This window comes from Phoxinus phoxinus, assembly GCF_949152265.1.
Source record: "Phoxinus phoxinus genome assembly, chromosome: 3".
NCBI classification, from domain to species: domain Eukaryota; kingdom Metazoa; phylum Chordata; class Actinopteri; order Cypriniformes; family Leuciscidae; genus Phoxinus; species Phoxinus phoxinus.
Genome location: NC_136878.1, coordinates 11,015,595 through 11,036,162, shown reverse-complemented (window position 1 = coordinate 11,036,162; position 20,568 = coordinate 11,015,595). Strand labels below are relative to the sequence as shown.

General features: G+C 37.7%; 1 protein-coding gene across 5 annotated transcripts in view; it reads left to right on the top strand.

Annotated features, from left to right (window-relative positions):
* The window catches only part of LOC306995958 (transmembrane protein 132C), a 220,140-nt gene that overhangs the window by 124,225 nt on the left and 75,347 nt on the right, over positions 1-20,568 (top strand). For all 5 annotated transcript variants that reach the window (XM_079607992.1, XM_079607995.1, XM_079607994.1 and 2 more), the window contains one exon: positions 1,088-1,228. In XM_079607992.1, the coding sequence (XP_079464118.1) occupies positions 1,088-1,228 (141 nt within the window). The remainder of the gene's footprint in view (positions 1-1,087; positions 1,229-20,568) is intronic.

The following is a 20,568-nucleotide window of genomic DNA, read 5'->3' as shown; positions in this document are numbered from 1 at the left end:
GTCGCGAGTTTAAATTTCAGAAAAACGCATATAGCCTCTTTAAAGTAACAGTGTTGAGACCACCATACAATATATCACATCACATGACAATCGCTACGGTTCATGTGCTTGTCGTCTCCTATTTAGCACCCAAAATAGATTAATATTAAGTCTGCTCTTTAAAACAAAGAAAATAAGCAATTTAGTAGAATAGTGTGAGCAAACCAAGGGTAACTCAGAATGAAATGGGCATGCCGAAAAAATGTATTTGAATTTGAAGTATGACATATAATTGCGCACATCAATCCGATCACTATATTTAGTGTTCATGTAAACATTGCGTTCGGATTCATAAATCGCAATGAATTGATTGAAACAAAAGGTGTCCATGTAAACGTAGCTATACTGACAACAGACTGAAAAAATAGTAAGGCCAAACCTAGAGAATAAAGTGTGTGAGCCACAGAGGAAAGTTTAAGTTATGGGAATCTCACATCTGCTGTTTCCAAGGCCATTGAAAGGCAGATGCAGTGTGTGTGTGTGTGTGTCTCTCTCTCTCTCTCTCTCTCTCTCTCTCTCTCTCTCTGTGTGTGTGTGTGTGTGTGTGTGTGTGTGTTAATAAAGTCTGCAGAATCTTGCTAAGGTGAGGAATAGATGAGTCAGCAGACAGGTACAGAGGACAGAGGTTTATCAATAAAAAATGCACACATACTCGTACACATATTATTATATACTTTACTGTATACTTTCCAAAGTACATAAGTGCACACCTAAACAGAGGTGTTTAATATGTATTAGCTTACTAATTCTTTGTTGAGACAACGCTAAGAAAAAAGAATGATCTAGACCCCCATGGGGTTGCTTTACTAAATTTGGATGTAGAATTAACACTAAATATTAATGTAACTCATCTGCTAGGAATTTTATACCTGGTGGTAGTTGATTATTTATTAAACGGGTAATAAAAAGCAATATGTTATCGTTAAGGGGCTACATTTTCTAAATTACAGTTTCTAAGTTTGAGCATAATTTGTATAAAGTTATGTTAAGAGAATAAGTATATGGGTGTGTTGTTTAGGCTCAAATCCTGTGTTCTTGATTTCCTTAGAGTCCAGTATGGGGAAGGCATTAATTTCATGGTGGTGAAGCCAAGTAATCTGGCAGCGTGGGAAATCAAGCAAGAAGTAACGCCTGGCTCCTCCTCCCTGTCCATGTTCTGCCAGCGGAAGGCCAGCTCCTCCAATGAGAAGTAAGTACTGTTATGATGTCATTCCCTGCTTACTCTTCCAAATCAAGTTCATGTGTATATATTTTAATTATACACGTATACCTCCTTTCCTTTGTCTTCTTTTCTTTTTTCTTTTTTTTTCCTTGTGTGAAAAGTGAATCTGTGTGAAAAATGTGTGAATCGACTGTTCTTTAATATCTTTGATATGAATCCTGTCCTTCGGTATGAATGAGTCCTTCAGATGAGACGTTAAACCGAGGTCCTGACTCTGTGGTCACAAAAAAGGTGTAACCAAATTTGCCCGTTGGCCTCTGCCCCCCATGGCCTCCTAATCATCCCCATAAATATATACTAATTGGCTTCATCATTCCTCTCCACCAATAAGCTGGTGTGTGGTTACATCTTATGATGCTTTGGAATCATTTAGAACATTATATGTGAAACATTTGTATCTATTGTATTATTACATGTATAATTCTGTAAAAAAAAAAAAAATCTCACAAAACACCTGATTAGACTTCACCCAAAAATTAAAAATATAGAAATAAGGAATTATATTTTGTTTAAAAAAAAGTAGACTGTTTTTAGTCTGTGGGATAATTGTCATAATTAAGCACATTTCACCTCAGTTCTCATTACCATAAGATTTCTTTCTCATTACTGTAAGGTAGAATTTTTTTTCAGTCAAAAATTATTAAATTTTAAGTGATAGCATGCTTAAAATAAAATTTGATAAATGGAAATAGTAATAATAATTGTATAACTATAATAAAGTACAAAATACTGAAATACAGTCATGAAAATCATTGTCGTGGGGAAAAAAAATGCTTAATTTTCATTTAAAATGAACAATATTTTATGCTCTGTCACAGAATATATGGTGCATCACTTGAAGTTTCACACCATTTAGTAGTCTTATTGTTTTTTCATTCCGTTTGTTCTTTCGTCCCCCAATCCCCCCTGTTTGTACAATGAGGTTGGAGTGTTTGGGACTGTTGTAGAAGAAATGATTAGCTCCAAGGCTTCGTAATCTGGGCTCCTATTTCAGTTTCTGCCACTCACTGGCTCTTTTTCTTCCTTTGAGGAGAGAAAACTCTTCACTGTAACAAATTCCACCTGAGTGCTTTTTAATCACCGCACACACTCTTTGATTGATTAGGCCTCGCGAGTCCTCCTCCGTGGATTTTCTGGTGCATTCGCCGCGTCTCCAACATCTCCTCTGCTTTCTCGACCATTCAGCGATTCCTTGGCAGCCTCCTCTGCCCCGCTGTCCTCCTCCTGTGCAAATTAGCTCCTCGCAGTCCCCCTCGTCTTCCCGTAGCAGTCACCCTCATGACGGCGCCGCCGTTAGCACCGCTCTAGGTTAGCTCCCCAGGCAGCGTGAGGAGATGGGTTAGGAGAGAGGAACGCCGGAATGGGAATTCTAATAGACGTTTCCGCGATTTATGGGAGTCCGTCCTGATATCCAAAGCATGTAGAAATCTCCCAACGGCATGCGGAGTGAGAAATTTACGACCCGAGCGTCACCCTAAAGCTGTCATCGTCGCCGGTAATTGCTCGGCTCTCGTACTCATGTGGTTTTTATACGGTGGGGAAAATTGGTTCCTGCACTTAAATGCTTCTCTGATTCAGTTGTTGCTGTGAGTCACACGCTGACAGGAGAGATGGAGGGAGAGAAGATGAATAATAAGAGAAAGAAGAGTTGGTTTTATTAGTGTATTCTGATCACACGTTCTGTCGGGGCAAAAACCAGCCAGAGAAAAAGAGAAAGTTGTGTTTTTGCCATTAAATAAACAGAGGGGTGACACGCCTTCCTTTTTTATCTCACTGTTCTGTGGCACATTCCATGAAAACGTTACACTTTGTGTTCCGTTACTTTTGTTGTGTGAGAACTAGATAATATATGCTGTTTTTTATGTTATGTAAAAATTAGCTAGTTGTAAAGCAGTGGTCGCCAACCCGTCGATCGCGATCGACTGGTAGATCTTTATCACTGTCCCGGTAGCTCCCGAAAAAAAGTTCAGTTTTGCAAGCATCTGTATTTCTTAATCCAACTGCTTTATTTAAAGTGACCAATGAGCAGTGCCGCTGGCGCTGCTAGCCATTTTGGTGCCCTAAGCATAATTGCATAATTCCTTTATGATGCCCTTTACCCCGAGAAACTTCGGCGGCGGAGGCGGGGATATGCGCTTCATGATGAGGCACACGCGCGCGGTCTCTTGCTCTCTCTGCCGTGCACGCGCTACGCGGTTTGGAGCACAGTCTCTGTCTCGCGGGCGTGCTCGCTCTAGATTCCGGAGATTTTAACTTAGTTATTGTTACTACGCCCGTCAAACAATTGAGAACCAGACACATAGCTGGGTTGAGCTCCATACATTAAGTGATTGGTTTTGGAGTAATGCAGCAGACTATCCTCCAGGGCACGACAGAAGGTATAGACATAATAGCGCACGGGAGCACATGCACTAAACAGTTTTGTAAAATTATGTATCAATAATTTTTATTTGATCATATATAATTTTACAAAACTGTTTTGCGCATATGTGCTCCCGCCGCCGCGCGCGCTATTTCAGCCACAACACTGCAATCAGAGGACGCGCTGAAACCATCAACTCTCGATGCTGTTCTCTTCATTCATAACTCAGCCTTCTGAGAAGGATATATTTGTGTAAATAGTTGTGCAACTGCGCAAACTTTGTTTTGAAGTTTAATGTTTGAGTTCCAGAGGAATTTGTGACTGTGTACCTGTTCAACCACATCAAAGTTTTGTAATTAGTAAGTCTTTTTCTCTTTTTTTTTCTCTTGTTTGCTGACTGATGAGGGGCCGCAGTGCCGTAGTGTAACGGTGTTTGTACATGTAGCCTATTTTGTAATAATAGTTGAAAGCAATCATAAAATACAGCAAGTTTTAAGCCCGTGCAGACCTGAGTGCCATAGGCGCATCGTTTCACTATCTTGCTGGAATTGGAATGTTTGACGGAGGTCCTTCTCCTTAGTTACAGTTGCTGAGCTAGGATTGGACGGTCACACTGACTTGAGTAACATTATTGCAGCAGTTTTGCCTTCTGGTGGCATTGTAAAAAGTGATGTTGCATAAGATGGGACATAACTGCACTTAGCTTAATTGAGATTATTGATAATTTTGTTAGTATACAGTTCATTTATTAAATGTTAAGGGTAGTACCTTGAGAAACTTCAGTGAATAAGCACTTCACTGCTGACAATGGCATTTGTTTTAGTTCAGTGCCACTTCATATGATCTGATCATAAGATGGTTGCATCAGGTTTAAAAAAAAATTAATGTATTTAATGTATATTAAATTCAAATACATGTAAAATATGAAATAAAAGGCCTCAAGTTAGAAGTACAATCTGGGCTGTCTTTTTCTATCTATTCTTCGATAGGTAGATCTTGCCTTTCATTAAGGCCGAGGTCAGGGATCTTCAGCTTGAAAAGGTTGGTGACCACTGTTGTAAAGGGTAACTAAACCCCTGGTTAGAGCCTAACTCCACCCACTGGCAATTTTTTTTAAAACGCTGGAAAAATGGGCAGAGTCCAGCGGAGACCGAGGAGGACAAAAAAAAAAAAAATTGTGTTATCGTTTACAATTACAGTCCTATATTCAGGACTGAATGTTTATAAATAATATTAGAGACTTGAATATTCTCACTAAGCAAAGAATCTCCCCGCTTTGCAGCGTGAGCTCGTGCTAGGGGCGTGGCTAGTGAGCCATTGGTAGAGCCATTATACGTCACACGGCAACGCAACTTCCAATAGGAAAATTCAACTGCAGTAGCCACCATTCAACCTGAAGAGGGCAGCACTCAGAGGTTTTTACACCATTATTGAAAAATTAAACATTCTATATCCTTATGTCAAAACATTTACCCGAATCAATGAACAGCACTAATAAAGCCCCAGTCTTACAGATCATTAACTAAACAAAGAAGGGGCTTTGAATCTGACGCATTGTCAAGAAGGGGCTTTGAATCTGACACTTCTCAGAGGTATTGACTGTATCCTGCAATTAAATTATAATGTCATAATTTTCACAAAATCTGTTGAATTGATATTTAGTTCACTGTAGTAAAATACTATTTTTGCGGCTTAATATTTTCGTGGAAACCCTGATACACTACAATTCAAAATTGAAATAAGAAAGATAAAAAAGGATTGAGATTCCACTATGTGGAAATGGTCTACATCTGTCTCTCTTCTTTTCAGAGAGGTGTTTTAAACTCAATGGCATCACAAGTCTACAATAGTGAGATAGTTAAGCTATTAGATCCTCTTTGTCACCCATCACAACACTCTCTCCTCAGCTCGTATTGTTGACTGCGTCTCTTCAGAATGCTTTAATACCTTTGGATGTTTGCGGCAGGTGACCTTCAGGTCAGGCTATCAGTCTAACTGTTAGAATCTGGATAAATCGAGAGAGAGAGAGAGAGAGAGAGAGAGAGAGAGAGAGAGAGAGAGAGAGAGAGAGAGAGAGAGAGAGAGAGATGACAGTCTACAGAAAGAAGAAGAGAAGACTAACGCTCACTGTATTGATTTACTGCCACACACAAGCAGGCAGAATGTATTTCCCCCGGTTGCACAGCCACAACTAATGAAAATATGGGGAAATAAAATTAGAGAAGTCTATGGGTCATTGAGATCAGAGATAGAGGGTATGTAGAGCACAGAAGTCACACACACATGCTGGGTTTTGGCCTAAACATGATAATGTGATTAAATGTGATAATGAAAACACAAATACCATCTCACTCACTTAAAGGAGTAGTTCACTCACGCTCATGTCATTCCAAAGTGATTTTCTGTCTTCCACTGAACACTGCTAAAGAAGTTTAACAGAATCTCTGAGGCACTCTTTTCAAATAATGTGAATGGCGGACACTATTGAGCTCCATGTACAACAACAAAAACAACAAAAGCACCATAGTAATATTGTATAGTTCAGAAGACTTTAAAATACTGTACGTTGGATTGTACTGTGAAGGGTCATAGCACTTACATACTGTTGGTCTACTGCTAGTTTAATTGCTTCTATTGTTTCTCATTTGTAAGTCGCTTTGGATAAAAACGTCTGCTAAATGAATAAATGTAAAATAGGGCTGTCAAAAGATTAAACAATATTCGATAACCTCATATTCGATAATACAGTTGTTTGTGATTTATTGGATAAGGATTGTAAAAATATATTTGTACTCTCAATTTCTACTCCATAAAATATTTTGGAGCTTGACATAACTAGAAATACGTAAACACATTATTAATATGGCCATGGATTTTTACAATTGTAATAATTTACATGATTTTTCTAGGTGTAGAAACATTTTAACACACTTTTACAATCAGAGTTTTACAAAAAAAGTTTTACAAACTTTCTTGCTTGCTTGCTTAATAATACAAGTAACTGTGGTAAACTGTAGGGCAGTGAGGTGGTCAGTCTAGGCTACATACTACATGACTAATGCATCATGTTTATTCAAACTCAGTGTGTTTATGTGCTGAAGGCAACAGTCCGATAGGGAGGGAGAGGAACGGGGTTAATAGGACAGAGGCAACAGGACACGTGAGGGGTTAGTGATTCCTGTCTCCATCTGTGTGTGTGAGTGTTTTTGAGAGAGAGAGAGAGAGAGAGAGAGAGAGAGAGAGAGAGAGAGAGAGAGAGAGAGAGAGAGAGAGAGAGAGAGAGAGAGAGAGAGAGAGAGAGAGAGAGAGAGAAAGCGAGAGAAAGCAAGAGATAATGGGTTGTATACCAGAGTGCTCCACTGAAGCATACTGCTGTAGAATGGGTAACCCCTCACCCTGCAAAGTTTGCAGCTACATCTCAATGCACACTAACCGAATGCTTTTAGACACAAGGCTAAAGCCACTCGTATTGCAAGAGGAAATATTTACACTCTTTTGCTTGGTTTGAATGCTTGCAGAACAACATGATGTGTGTAATTTCTGTGGAAAAAACATCAGACAAAAATGACACACTTCACCATTAACTTTTCAGTCCTGTAACAAGGATAATCTGGGCTGGGTAATATAACAAAAAAAGTATATCTTATCTATATACTATGCTTTTTTAATTCTATTTACCTTTTAATAATATATTTAAATACACATATTTGTAGTAAAACATTTTAACATAAAAAATGCCATGTGCCAACTTTATGTTAGTGAAACTTGGTTTCTTGGTTTCTTTCAGTTGTTGCTTGGTTTGAATGCTTGCTGAACAACATGATGTGTGTAAGTCCTGCGGAAAACAACAGACACAAATTATACACTTCACCTTTTTTTTCAGCCTTGCAACAGGTACTGTATAAATAGGGCTTGGCCATATAACAAAAACTTTATATCTTATCTATACTCTTTTTATTTTACTTTATTTAGTTTTTTATTAAAATCATTTGTTTAAATTTATCTTCACATATTTCTAAAACATTTAAAAATGGTAAATAAAACCAATCAAGCCCTACAGTTATAAAACATTTATTTTTCTTTCTATGCTGAGATGCACTAACATTCGAGTATTAAATCATTAGCACAATATCACAAATGAATATGTTAATTGTACATAACAATGGATGATCTGAAAAAATATTTGTCCCTAGAGCACTTTAGAGGGGTCAATGTGCATGTGTGTTTGTATATGTCCACAGGCTTTAGAATCGTAAAAGGGCTTAGTATCTGAAACCTCACTGTGGAATAAACTATGAAGTTATTACTCGCTGTACTTAAAACAAAAAAAGTTTTTTTTTTCCATTCAGATCATTTGACTACAACTCTGTGAATCATTCTAAATCAAGGGCAAATCTGCTGTGGGTTTATAAAGTCCATTCATAGTGTTGGATACTCTGGCCATAAATTGCTCTTTGAAACACTTTACAGCTCTCCAGGGTTACATCACCAATTGTCCTGGTAGATTTGTGTTTGTGTGCAAGTGTAGGAGAGAGATGAAACATTAGTAAAGACCTTGGGAGAACTAACACTGACTTACAACTGTGTGTCTGTGTGTTGTGCGTGTGTGTGTATGAGCTGTGTACCATTTAATATTTTACTACAAAAATAGCTCCACAGAGAACAGTGCACAGTGAGGCTTACAGACATAAAGAAAGAATAAGTAAACGTACAGTACACATAATTGTATATGCCTTTAAAAGACCCAGAGCTCATTCAGACACACGCATACTGTATAATAGTGTTTAAAGAAAGGCTGCATGGCAGGTTTTCATACTATATTGTTTAATTTACACTACAGTATATACTATGAAGTATGCTAAATTAGGGGTAGGCTATAGTGTGTTAAATTTTCTTTGCCCATTGAACATAGTTAGTTGTTATTTTGACAAATAATATATATAAATTATCAAATACCGGTAATACCAGCGTTTCCCCTAGGATTTTCTTTCAAAACTACTCTATTGTCGCGGGCGTGGTACGGATACGTGGTGTTGTCATAGACGCGGCGTGCATTGTTTGTATCTGTGAATTACTAGAGTGAGCTGAAATGACAAGAGTGGACATACATTTGGTAAATAAATATAAACAACATTTATGGTAGGGGAAACACTGAATCCTAAAAAAAGTATCAATGTTTCCTATATTAAGCAGCACAAAACGTTTCAAAATGTATAATTATAAGAAATGCTACTTGAGAACCAAATCAGCATTTTAGAATGATTTATGAAGGATCATGTGACACCGAAGACTTTCGGATTTGCCATCACAATTCATTTTAAATTACATGTTCAAATATAGGGGACCTTGTATGCAAAATGCAGTATTGGTGAGAAACTTCTTTCAAAAACATGAAAAAAACGTATCAACTCCAAACGTTATTGTTTAGCTAAATGTTAATGCCTACATGCAAATGCAAACATTGCACAATAAAGGAGTCTGTTATCAAGACATATGCACCAATGGTGTAGTGATTTAGTACACACTTAAAAGCATATTTCTCACCATCAGAGAAGTAAAATGCATAGTATACTGTAGATATGCAGCCTGTTTCCTTAATAGTGCACGGAATTTGTGGGATATTGTGGGAATTTAATTAGTATTTGTGTCCAGGGGGGTTACATGCTGTTTTATTCTTAGGCCATGGATGTGCAGGAGTATGAAAATCCCTGTAGGTGTGTGGCCGCAGATGCGCCTTCAGAATTGAAGCAGCTGAGGGGCCTATGTGTCTTATTGTGTGTATGTGTGTGTTTGCTTTGGGGCTAAATCTGAACACAGGTGTGTCTTTTTTAATCCCACTCTTTATTAAGGACAGAGAAAGAAATATTTTTGGGCCACCTTCTAGCACCACATCACTTCCTAACGCACACAGACACATATACGCAGAACATTTTAACTGCAAACTTCTGAAACGCATTACCTCACTCTGCTATTTTTCCCCTAAAGTGTCTCTTCTTGGATGAACGTAAGTAAACAGCAGCTAATTTCTTCCCTGCCCCTGAGACTTTGGTTTCATACGTGACTGATTTCAGATGTGAGTACCCTGAGGAAAACTTAATAGATTACACAAAGTAAACTGCCCCAGATCCTTTTGCCTCACACTTGGATTGGCTAATTTATAGATGGTAAAAAGTAGGGATGGGCATTTTTCAAAAATATTGTATTCGAATATTCGGGTTCATAAAAATCGAATATTCGTTTATTTAAATGTTGTTTAACGAGAAATACGTTATTATTTAAGTTTTTTTTTTTTTTTTTTTTGTCACCATTTCTTGGTTAACAAGCTTACAGTAGACAATGTACACAACAAGCTTACTATATATCTTAAGGTTTTCTTTCAGTTAAAAACAAAAAAATATGTGTAAACAAAAAATATAAAGATGCACTCGAATCAGCATTATCGTGTTAACATTTGGAGAAAAACAATAATATCGCGAACATACAGTAAGCGAAGTTTCTAAAAGCACTTTAATAGCCTCGCTACTGAATCGCTACTTTATATTTCTCAGCAAGGAGGGAGATACATTACATTTTTTAAAGTAATTAAAGTTCTAGCTTCATTGTTAAATTTTGTATCAGCGATTGTGGGTGACGTCACTTCTGTTTGTGTTTGAAGCAAGATCCCAAACAAACCAAGTTAGCTCGCCCCTCCCTCCCGTTTCGTGCATCATGAAAAAAAACGATCATGCACGCGCATTTCTTAGCTAGAGCTACCGAAGTTTAGTCGAGCTTCGCTCATATTATTTCAAGAAGGATATTTTCACACACAGGTCACATCCAAACAAGTCAGCACTAGCAGCTACTCACCTGTCCAGACGAAACAATATAACCTCGGCGTCCGATTTAAATATATATATTTATTTTACTTTAATTTCTTTCCACTGCTCAAAAGCCTTCCCGATGACTATACGTGTAACACGATGGTATTCCCTCGCCCTAATCCTCCTCCTCCTCCTCTTGGGGATTGACTCAGCCATGTTCAATTTCTCTTGTTCATCGATAGACGCTGGCTTCTTCAGCTCCGACTTTGCGTGCAGCCGTCACCGTGCACGAGCGCAAAAACTCACAACACCCTGCCCCTGTCGGTGATTGGTTGGAACACTGTTTATTTTGGTTTTGAGTGGTTGGTGAAACCAATTGTTTTTGTGTGCAAATCTCAGAGCCTAGGCTGCTCACATTGACGCGTGTTTGGCTCGAGGTCATGGTGCAAAGGACCCTAGGTTGAAATTACTCCGAACCATCCCTTTAAGTCACTTTGTTTATGTTAAAACAATGCAATGCACATAACATCATTGTTGGATCTCAACAGTACCCGTTCCCATTCACATTAATTGTATGGAAAAGAGCAGCTTCAGGATTTTGTTAAACAACTACTTTTGTGTTTCATGGAAAAAGGAAAATCAGTTTAGAGTTGCATGAGGGTGAGTAAATGATGACAGATGTTTAATTTTTGATTGAACTATTCTTATAATTGTATTCTTATCTGACAAACTGTGCACATTCAGTATACTGTAAGTACTCCCAAATGAAAAACTTTTTAAAGTTTATTTTTTACTGTTCCTGGGCAGAAGGGCTTGAACAGGTCTGTGAGTAAGACCTCTCGGCTTAAAACAGGATAAGTAGGGAACATATGTAATGCAGAAACAGTCATTTTAGGAATTATGCTTGAGAGTTTGTTCATGACTCAAGCTTGGGCACACATTTTCAAACTCTGCAGCAGATTTGTCTCAGGCTTTAGAGCTGGCAAAACTGAGCAGGATTTGTCAAAACAGGAGCCGTGGACTTCAGAAGTAGCCCACTGGTCAAATAATTCATGTATTACAGGGGGCTTAAACTACCACACACTATGAAGATAGATTTGTGCGGGAACTCCAGGGGTGCCGCCAGGAATTTTGGGCCCCATGACAAAAAAATAACATTGGGCCCCCCCTGCACAGCTGTTGTCACCAGATCTCTAGGACATACCTGTCCCATCAGATGCTTTACATAACTCTAATCAAATGCTTGCAACTGTCTTGCTTCTTGTAGTTCAATACTAGTACTAGCACAATATTTACTGCTGGTGATTTGTAAATGCAAGTCTGCATACAGTATGCAATTCATTATTTGATGCAAGATTAAAAGCCACCATAAAAATGTCCTTAAAGCAATCCTTTACAGTCTCAATGTATTTTTATTGTAAAATTAATGACAGATTTAAAAAAAAAAAATGAAAAAACCTAAATATATATTAACTTTTTAATCAAAATAAATGAACATCATCATCTCAAAAGAATAAAAACATCAGATTTTTTAACTTAACTGCATATATGCCAACAACAAAATAAAGTTGACGTGTAAAACGGAATTTCCACATCATGGTTATTATAGTGCTACAAAACTGTCTGTGTGTGTGTGTGTGTGTGTGTGTGTGTGAGCTTCTAAAAATAAATTGAAATACACCAGTTTTCCTGTAATTCTTTTGTCTTATGAATTTAATAAACAACTCGTCTCTGTCCGAACACACCGCACCGTCTACATCATGTGAGTGTAAATGCGCAAAAAAAGTTTCCATTGCAGTTTTGCGAAATATTTATTTTTCAAAATTTCCTGAAAAACCACCTCATTTCAATTTGCGCAATTTGAAGGGTAATTGAAACACGGATGACGGTGTTTAGTAGCCAGAAACACCAGAAACCACAAAGTTGCATAGTAAAAGAAAATCTGGTTTTCAAAAAAAACGAAAGAGAGAAAATAGAGAGAGGAAAGACAAAAGAAAGGGTGTCAATCTGTTAACGAATTACAGGAATACTGGATTCTAAACCTCAAAGAAATGCCACAATCAAGACCTCGAAGCAGAAATGAGGGAGAAACACCCAGAAACTCCTCACATCTGCCGCTCACAGTATAAGAGTCTTTCCTTGCCATTGATGCTTGAATAACACGCCTACGTCTCCTTCCGTTAATAATAATAATGTCGATTTTTTAAATGACTATTCCAGGAGAAAAATTAAGTTTTAGTCGCATAACATCGGTTAATCGAAACGGCGTCATTTCGCAATAGTTTTGTATCGATATTTAGAAAATAAATCGCAAAAGTTCTGCGCAAATCTGTAATAGAAACGCGGCTGATGAGTGCGCTAAGGCAGGACCAAACCATTTCATGCAGATACAGGGGGGTGGATGTTTACTTTTTGGTCAATGGGGATATTTAACTGTTATTGCCAAAATAAGTACAATCAAAGACATCATTAATTTTATTATTATTTGAAATATACTCAATGATGATGGTTTATATAGTGTATAATATAATAAAAAAATTAAATTACTTTTTACGTATTTGTTGGGGCCCCTGTCAGTCAGGGGCCCTTGGAATCGTCCTAACTTTTCCCCCCTATACGGCGCCCCTGGGGAACTCAACTGTTTTTATCCTTAAATCTAGCCCAAAAATCATATAATGCCTGCATTTTGCATTCCATTTGCATGGTTTCCTATTCTATAATCATATTAATGATAGAATATGTAACTTGTGTGCAATACGTAATTAATAATTTATTAAAAATTAAAATGATTAAATATTTACATTCATAACTTAACATATTTAATTCAAATAATTTGTTTAATTTCAGCTTAATAAAATAATTACAAACATTTTACAATCACAATTCCAATCACATCTGTTCAAATTAAGGCTACATGTATTTGATAAAAAATACAGTAATATTATTACAAATTAAAATAATACTTTATATTTTATATAAATATATATATACAGTTTATGTAACCTATGGGGGTGACTACTTCATGCTCATACTCTGCATCAATTCTGTAATTCATGTCAATCAGACTTCTAATTCTAGCCCTCAGTGCAGATATCATACAATCATAATTTGATCCCATCACAAAACTAAATTTAGAGGTAGTCATATACACAGTGTGTTTTTCTGATGTATCCCGAACAATAGAATGTGTACTCAAGGAATCAGAGACCCACCACCTTGATGAAATCCAATCACAGGTAGCCACTAGAGACTGAGATCAGGTGTAAACAGCAATTTGTCTCGACTGACCACTTGTAATTGGATCACTAGAGACAGATGTTAACACAAGAAAAAAGCTGTGTTTGATTAGGTGTGTGTGTGTGTTTAAATACGGCCTTCCTCTTTCTGTTTCGTATTAAGTTCAGTGGTGTTGAATGGGTTTAATGGAGAAGAAATCAGAGCAGGTCAAGAATGTTATTCCCGCATTCATAATATTAGAACCAATTAGCATTATAAATGGCTCCTTTAGTCTCAAAGGGAAAGAGAGAGAGAGAGAGAGGTAGTCCCTGCCCGCTTGAGAGTTGTTTCTCTTCTTGTTAGACATGGACTTGCTATGTCTGTGTATCAGTGGGGCAAAATGTAAGAATTGAGTTTCATTAACATAACTTGTTGGAACTGAAAATGAATTGGCCACTCATCACTGAAAGTTGAATAAGAATTTCAACAGTCCAGATGGGAAGCACACGTTTGGGCCGACGGTTATGATGCCGGTCCGCCAGTCGCTGCTGTCCGACCCAGCGCCCTTAACTTGACCCATCCTGAATGAAAACTGTGCTGCTTAATATTTTTGTAGAATCTGTGATGCGTCTTTTTCAGGATTCTTTGATGAATAGAAAGTTTGAAAGAACAGCATTTATTAGTACAATTATTTTTTTTGTAATTATATAAAAGTCTTTACTGTCAATTCTGATCAATTTAACACATCCTTGTTGAATAAAAGTAATGTTTGTGTAAGTGTAGTATATGTATGTTTATATAGACACACACACTCACATTTACTCGCCCGCATGTCATTCCAAACCCGTAAGACTTTCGTTTAGCTTCAGAACACACATAATGAATCTGATAGATTTCTGTCCCTCAATTAACAGTCTACACAACTTTGACGCTTCAAAAAGTTCATAAAGAGATCGTAAAACGAATCCATATGAATTGAGTGGTTGTTCAAATTTTCTGAAGAGACTGGATTACTTTAAATGATGAACAGATTGAACTAACTCTTTAAGAGTTTGCTGTACTAAAGGGCCTTCTTTCTGATTTTCTTTCCTTTTGGATAGCAGGTGTTTAACCATTATGTCTTATCTCTTCCTAATATCTCTCGTACTATCTACTCTTTACTGTAAGTCGAGGAGAGTCTCTCTTGTTTTTGTTGTATATTATTTGTCATAGTGAGACTCAAACATGACCTTGTACCTGTTTGTGCTGTCACACGTCTCTCAGGACTGAGCTTACATAGACAAAATGTGTCTTTTTTGTACATCTCTTGACTCATCTCTTTACTGAGTAAAGAGATATTAGTTGACGTTGAATACAAAAGGTGAACATGACAAGAGCAAAGTATTTGATAGTGCGTAGAAGTATTTGGTGATGTGCTGGGTGAGGTGTGTCATTTGTGAGAATACCATCTTTTATGTCAGTTTAATGCGCATAAACAAATTGTAAGTAAGCCATAGGTTGATGCTGCCTTTTTGATCAGTCTATATGTAAGCATTCATCTCAACGACAAGAGACCTTGGGTTTTTAAGTGTGTGTTAGTTTTATTATCATGATTTATAGCGAATTTACGTTTAGTCATTTAGCAGACGCTTTTATCCAAAGCGACTTACAACTGAGGACTACGGCAAGCGAGTCATCATGAGGAGGCAAAAATAACGCAAGAAGTGCTCAAAATACAAAGTTCAGGCATTGCTCAGAGTAGCATAAGCCAAACAAGGGAGGATTAAAGGAAAAGGTTTTTTTTTTTTATTTTTTATTTTTTTTTATGTCAAGTGCTCACGGAAGAGATGAGTTTTCAGTTGTGTTTTGAATGTAGTCAGGGATTCTGCATTCCAGACGAGGGTAGGGAGATCATTCCACCAGCATGGAACCGTGAATGAGAATGTTCTGGAGAGTGATTTTGTGGCTCTCTGTGATGGTACCACGAGCCGTCGCTCATTGACCGATCGCAAGCTTCTGGTAGGGATGTAGACTCGTAGGAGCGAGTAAAGGTAGGAGGGAGCTGAGCCTGTGGTCGATTTGTAAGCAAGCGTCAATGCCTTGAACTTGATGCGAGCAGCGAGTGGTAGCCAGTGCAGAGAGATGAACAGAGGAGTGACGTGGGACCTTTTGGGCTTGTTGAAGACAAGACGGGCTGCAGCATTCTGGATCATTTGTAGAGGTTTAGTTGCACATGATGGAAGACCAGCCAGAAGAGCATTGCAGTAATCAAGCCTTGAGATAAGCAAGGCCTGGGCGACAAGTTGTGTTGCATGCTTAGTTAGTAAGGGCCTGATCATTCTGATGTTGTGCAGTGCAAACCTGCATGATCGAGCTGTCTTTGTGATGTGGTCTGTGAAGGTCAGATGCTCATCAAATGTTACTCCAAGGTTTCTGACCAACCTTAATGGGGTGATTGAGGTGGAATCTAGCTGGATAGTGAAGTTGTGCTGTAGAGACGGATTGGCAGGTAGGACGAGAAGCTCAGTCTTTGCCAGGTTGAGCTGCAGGTGATGTTCCTTCATCCATGCCGAGATGTCCGCCAGGCAGCTTGAGATACGTGCATATACTGTGGGATCATCAGGTTGAAATGAGAGGTAGAGCTGGGTGTCATCAGCATAGCAATGGTAAGAGAAGCCATGTGCCTGTATGATGGATCCCAGTGATGTGGTGTAAATGGAGAAGAGGAGCGGTCCAAGAACTGAACCCTGAGGAACCCTTGTGGTCAGTTGATGTGCTTTGGATACCTCGGTGGATACGAATTTGGATACGAATTGATGTAAAGCAACTTTTTACAGAAAAACTAGTAATTAACATTGTCGTTTAGAAGCATTTAGCAACTTATTTTCGCATACAAATAGAAGCTAATTAGGAAAGACGTGCATGCCTTTTAGATTTTTATCAGGCAAGTAACTTACTGACTTATCATATAAATCAATCTGGTGCCATCAAGGATAAATTTATGTTTGCCTGTTATCATGCATTTATCAGAGTATCTGAAGTGGCAGGGTTTTAATTAGTCTTTTTGAAGCATCAATGTCATCATGACAGTCCCTTTTTGCTTTTCTGACAGAAATGTGGAGGAAAATCAAGCTGATTGAACAGGTGCACATTAATTTCCGTTGGTTAGTTCTTTCCAAATAATTGTTTTGGACTTTTCATACCTAATATTCTCTGTCTTAATGATTAAACGGCTGCTAACATTGTAGCCTCATCAGCAATCATAGCACATACATATATATACATTCCTTCCATAACACCTCCAATGCTCTTCTCTGGTTCTCCTCAAACCAATACACCCTTTCTAAGACGCCTACCTTTGAATTGAATGATTCAGATTTCTTTTTTGCCCTTCTTTTTCTGCCCTCTTTCTGTCCATCAGCACCAGTCGTATGATTCACTAGTCTGATTAGCTGAGCTTGTGTCCTATTATCGCTTACATGCAAAGGCCAATTTCTTCATGCCTGTCTCTCAATCACACACTGTTACTGTTACAGGCACCAAAACGGAGTCAGACACAGCAAATGCATGACATGCCACTTATTCGCTTAACGTGTCCTGAATCACACACTCCTATACACTCATGGGATTAATTATCATTTTGCAGTGCTGATGATATTTACCTGGGCAGGAAAGTCATTAGCAAGCAGAAAAAGTCGTATGTACACGTAGAGACTGATGGAGAGCGATGGAGACAATAAACAGGATAGGCAATGTATTTTTGTGTTGATTTATCATTATTATAATTCTTAACTTGTCTGTGTGTGCAAATGTTAAACCCAGTTTCAGGAGTATTTTTAACACTCGTTATGTGTTGTTCTTATTCCTGAACCTGCAAGTGCAGGTGCTTTTGGTGTAAATATTTTAAATATATATATTTCACAGCTAAATGGTAAATTGTTAATTGTTCACTCACACTGAAAACAAATTGTGCAGAAACAATTTTCACTTGTAAATTAAACAATTACAAAGTAACGGCAAGTAACACATTTAACTAAACTGAAATTTTGAAGTAGAAAGACTGAAATCGTTATTTCTGCTGTCTGAAGGGGCATTATGCATGCCCGTTTCAGGTGTTTGTTCACAGATATATATACATCAAGATAAATAATAGCAGAATTTTAATTTCTGAGTGAACTAATTGCTATCATGTATATTGCGGATGACATTATATTATATCAGTAAAGCTGTTGGGCCTGTTGATCAAATATCTGCGTCTCACTAAGAAAGACAATTCCATTTAATTCCTTGGCTCAGAGATCTATACTTAAAGACACAAAAGGGGTCTTCCTCAAGGGAATGCTTATGGGCTCACAAAGACAAATCCTTCTTTGTTCTGCAGTCAAATTTTGTAGTGTTTTTTTTTTTTGTCTTATTGGATACTAAAAATGTATGATGGTTTAAATGTAATAGGTCAAATTCTGCCAGTGCAATTTCTACAAAAGGATTATATATATTTTTTAAATAAAAAATCCAGTACTTACCAACTTTTTTTTTCCATTTTGAATTTGTTCATCTGGCCAGCCCTGAGAAGAGTTACCATGTGACATCGCTGTCAATGCATTACTCTAAAAGTCGTTTAGGGCAATAATACACATGTATAAAGATTGTAGGCTTGGTTTACGTATATATGAGAACCAAGTTTGGTCACACTGTCATGGTTGTAGCATCATGTTTATACATATACACACAAAGATATTCCATGTTCAGTCCATGCAGTGGGATTTTGATTGTTTCGTTGGTTAAAATATAGCAGAGTAACTGTGGATGATGGCAGGAGTCAAGCAGTTTTGGGCTGTAATTAGCATCAGTGTGCCAGTAGAGCGGTCGAGATGCGAATGGGTCTTCATGCATGAAATTAGCCAGTGTTAGCAGCCCCTGTCATCAGGAGGCATTAAACATTAGCCTCAGTGGTGGCAGCCCTCCTCATCAGGAAACATAAGACATTAGCCTTACCGCTATCTTCAAAACTCATTAGAAAATATGAGATGAGTAGCCACTGTGCTAGCAGCTCATGGTTAAACAATAGTCCCTAGTCTCCCATGTCACAGCTATTTTAAGTTCGCTGTCTCTACTGATAAGTGTCAGGGGTCTGGTTGCAGCAGAGAAGAAACTGGATCTATGTGCAGCAGTCTTTATTGCAAACAAACTCAAACTAACAGAAATACTCAGAAATCGTCAGAACTTCAAAAACAAGAACAGAACAGCCAGCAAAATAGCAACAGTAACACAGTAACGATGACAAACCTAAAACTGGGAAAAACACAGGATAAAATACACGGTGACTAACGAGTTAATAGGCAAGACACACCTGAACACAGTACTCAAATCAATCTGTAACCAAGGAGACAAACAGGCAGGGACTGAGGAAGACTGAACTAATAAACAAACTGACAGCAAAAGACTAGAACATAAATACAAACATGAATAAAAACAAACTCAAAACGTGACAGTGAGTATGAAACATACTTCAGTACCAGAGGAGATGGCTAGTCCAGTCCAAGCAGTTTGTACATCGAAATTTATCAAACAAAACTGTATTTTATTGAAATGCTATTGCTAAATTCATGATTACAGAGCACTTATTAAACGTATTAAATGTTATTATAATAAATATGATTATATTAATTAATCACATCTCTTCAAATTGCATTTTGTGTACTGTATTGTGTTCTCGCACATTACTGTTCAAAAGTTTAAGGTTTGTACGATTTAAAAAATATGTTTTTGAAAGAAGTCTCTTATGTTCACCAAGACTGTTTATTTGATAAAAAATACAGTAAAACAGTAATATTGTGAAATATTACAATTTCAAATAGCTGTTTTCTATTTTTTTCTAAAAAGTGATAATTTTAACATTCTATATAAAAATAACTGTTAGGTATTTTGAGCTAAAACTTCACATACACACTCTGGGGACATCAGACACTTATTTTACATCTTGTGAAAAGTTCATTATACCACCATCATTACTCCAGTCTTCAGTGTCACATGATCCTTCAGAAATCGTTCCAATATGCTAATTTGGTTTAAGAAACATTTATTATTATCAATATTAAAAACAGTAGTGATTCAGAATCAAACTTGTAATATTGTAATTTTAGTGAGTTTTACTTTAGTTTACCTTGATACCAGGCGTTCAGCCATCAAAAAGTTCAGACTCCCTGAAAAGTCCATGGACATTTTAATATGCACAAACATGATGACTTAAGGCTATGCCAGAGGCAATTTATTCATTTATCTATAGTTTCTTTCTGACTATAGCTACAACCATTTAACAGGTTGAAACTGTAAAAAAATATCAGGAGACCTCAAATGACAGTATAGTTGTTTGGTGACTGTTTGGTAATCTGGGTGCACCCTGCTGTCATTAGTAGTTAATGCAGATAACATTAGACCCACTTAACTGCATGGGCCTAGCGGCTGTTTGCTAATCACTAATGGCAAAATGCAGTTCACCATGCCAATAAGTCTCATTTAATGCACAGGGGAACCAATGGCAACACAGCCCAAACCACATTATTGATTATTGATTAGCCCGCGCACGTCATCCACCGTTCACACATTACCACTGCCGGTAGCACACATTAGCTATGCCCTAAATGTATTCATCTCAGGGTCAGTACATTTCTGTCCGTAATGGTTTGGAAAGCAGCAGGTGGAAGCTGTGCTGAACATGGGGAGTACTGATAGCTGGAGAGCTGTGCTGGAAATAACGCTAATGTGTTTTTAGGCAGTTAACAAGGTCAATTGACCCCTTCTGTAGCGAGTCTAAGCCATAGACCCAGTGTGTGTGTGACACAGGGAGAGATAAACTGACAATTTGCATACGAGTGGACGAATCCAGGCCAAAGCGGAGAGTGGGGTGAAGTGGATGCACATTCTCAAAACCCATTCAGCATGACATTTAA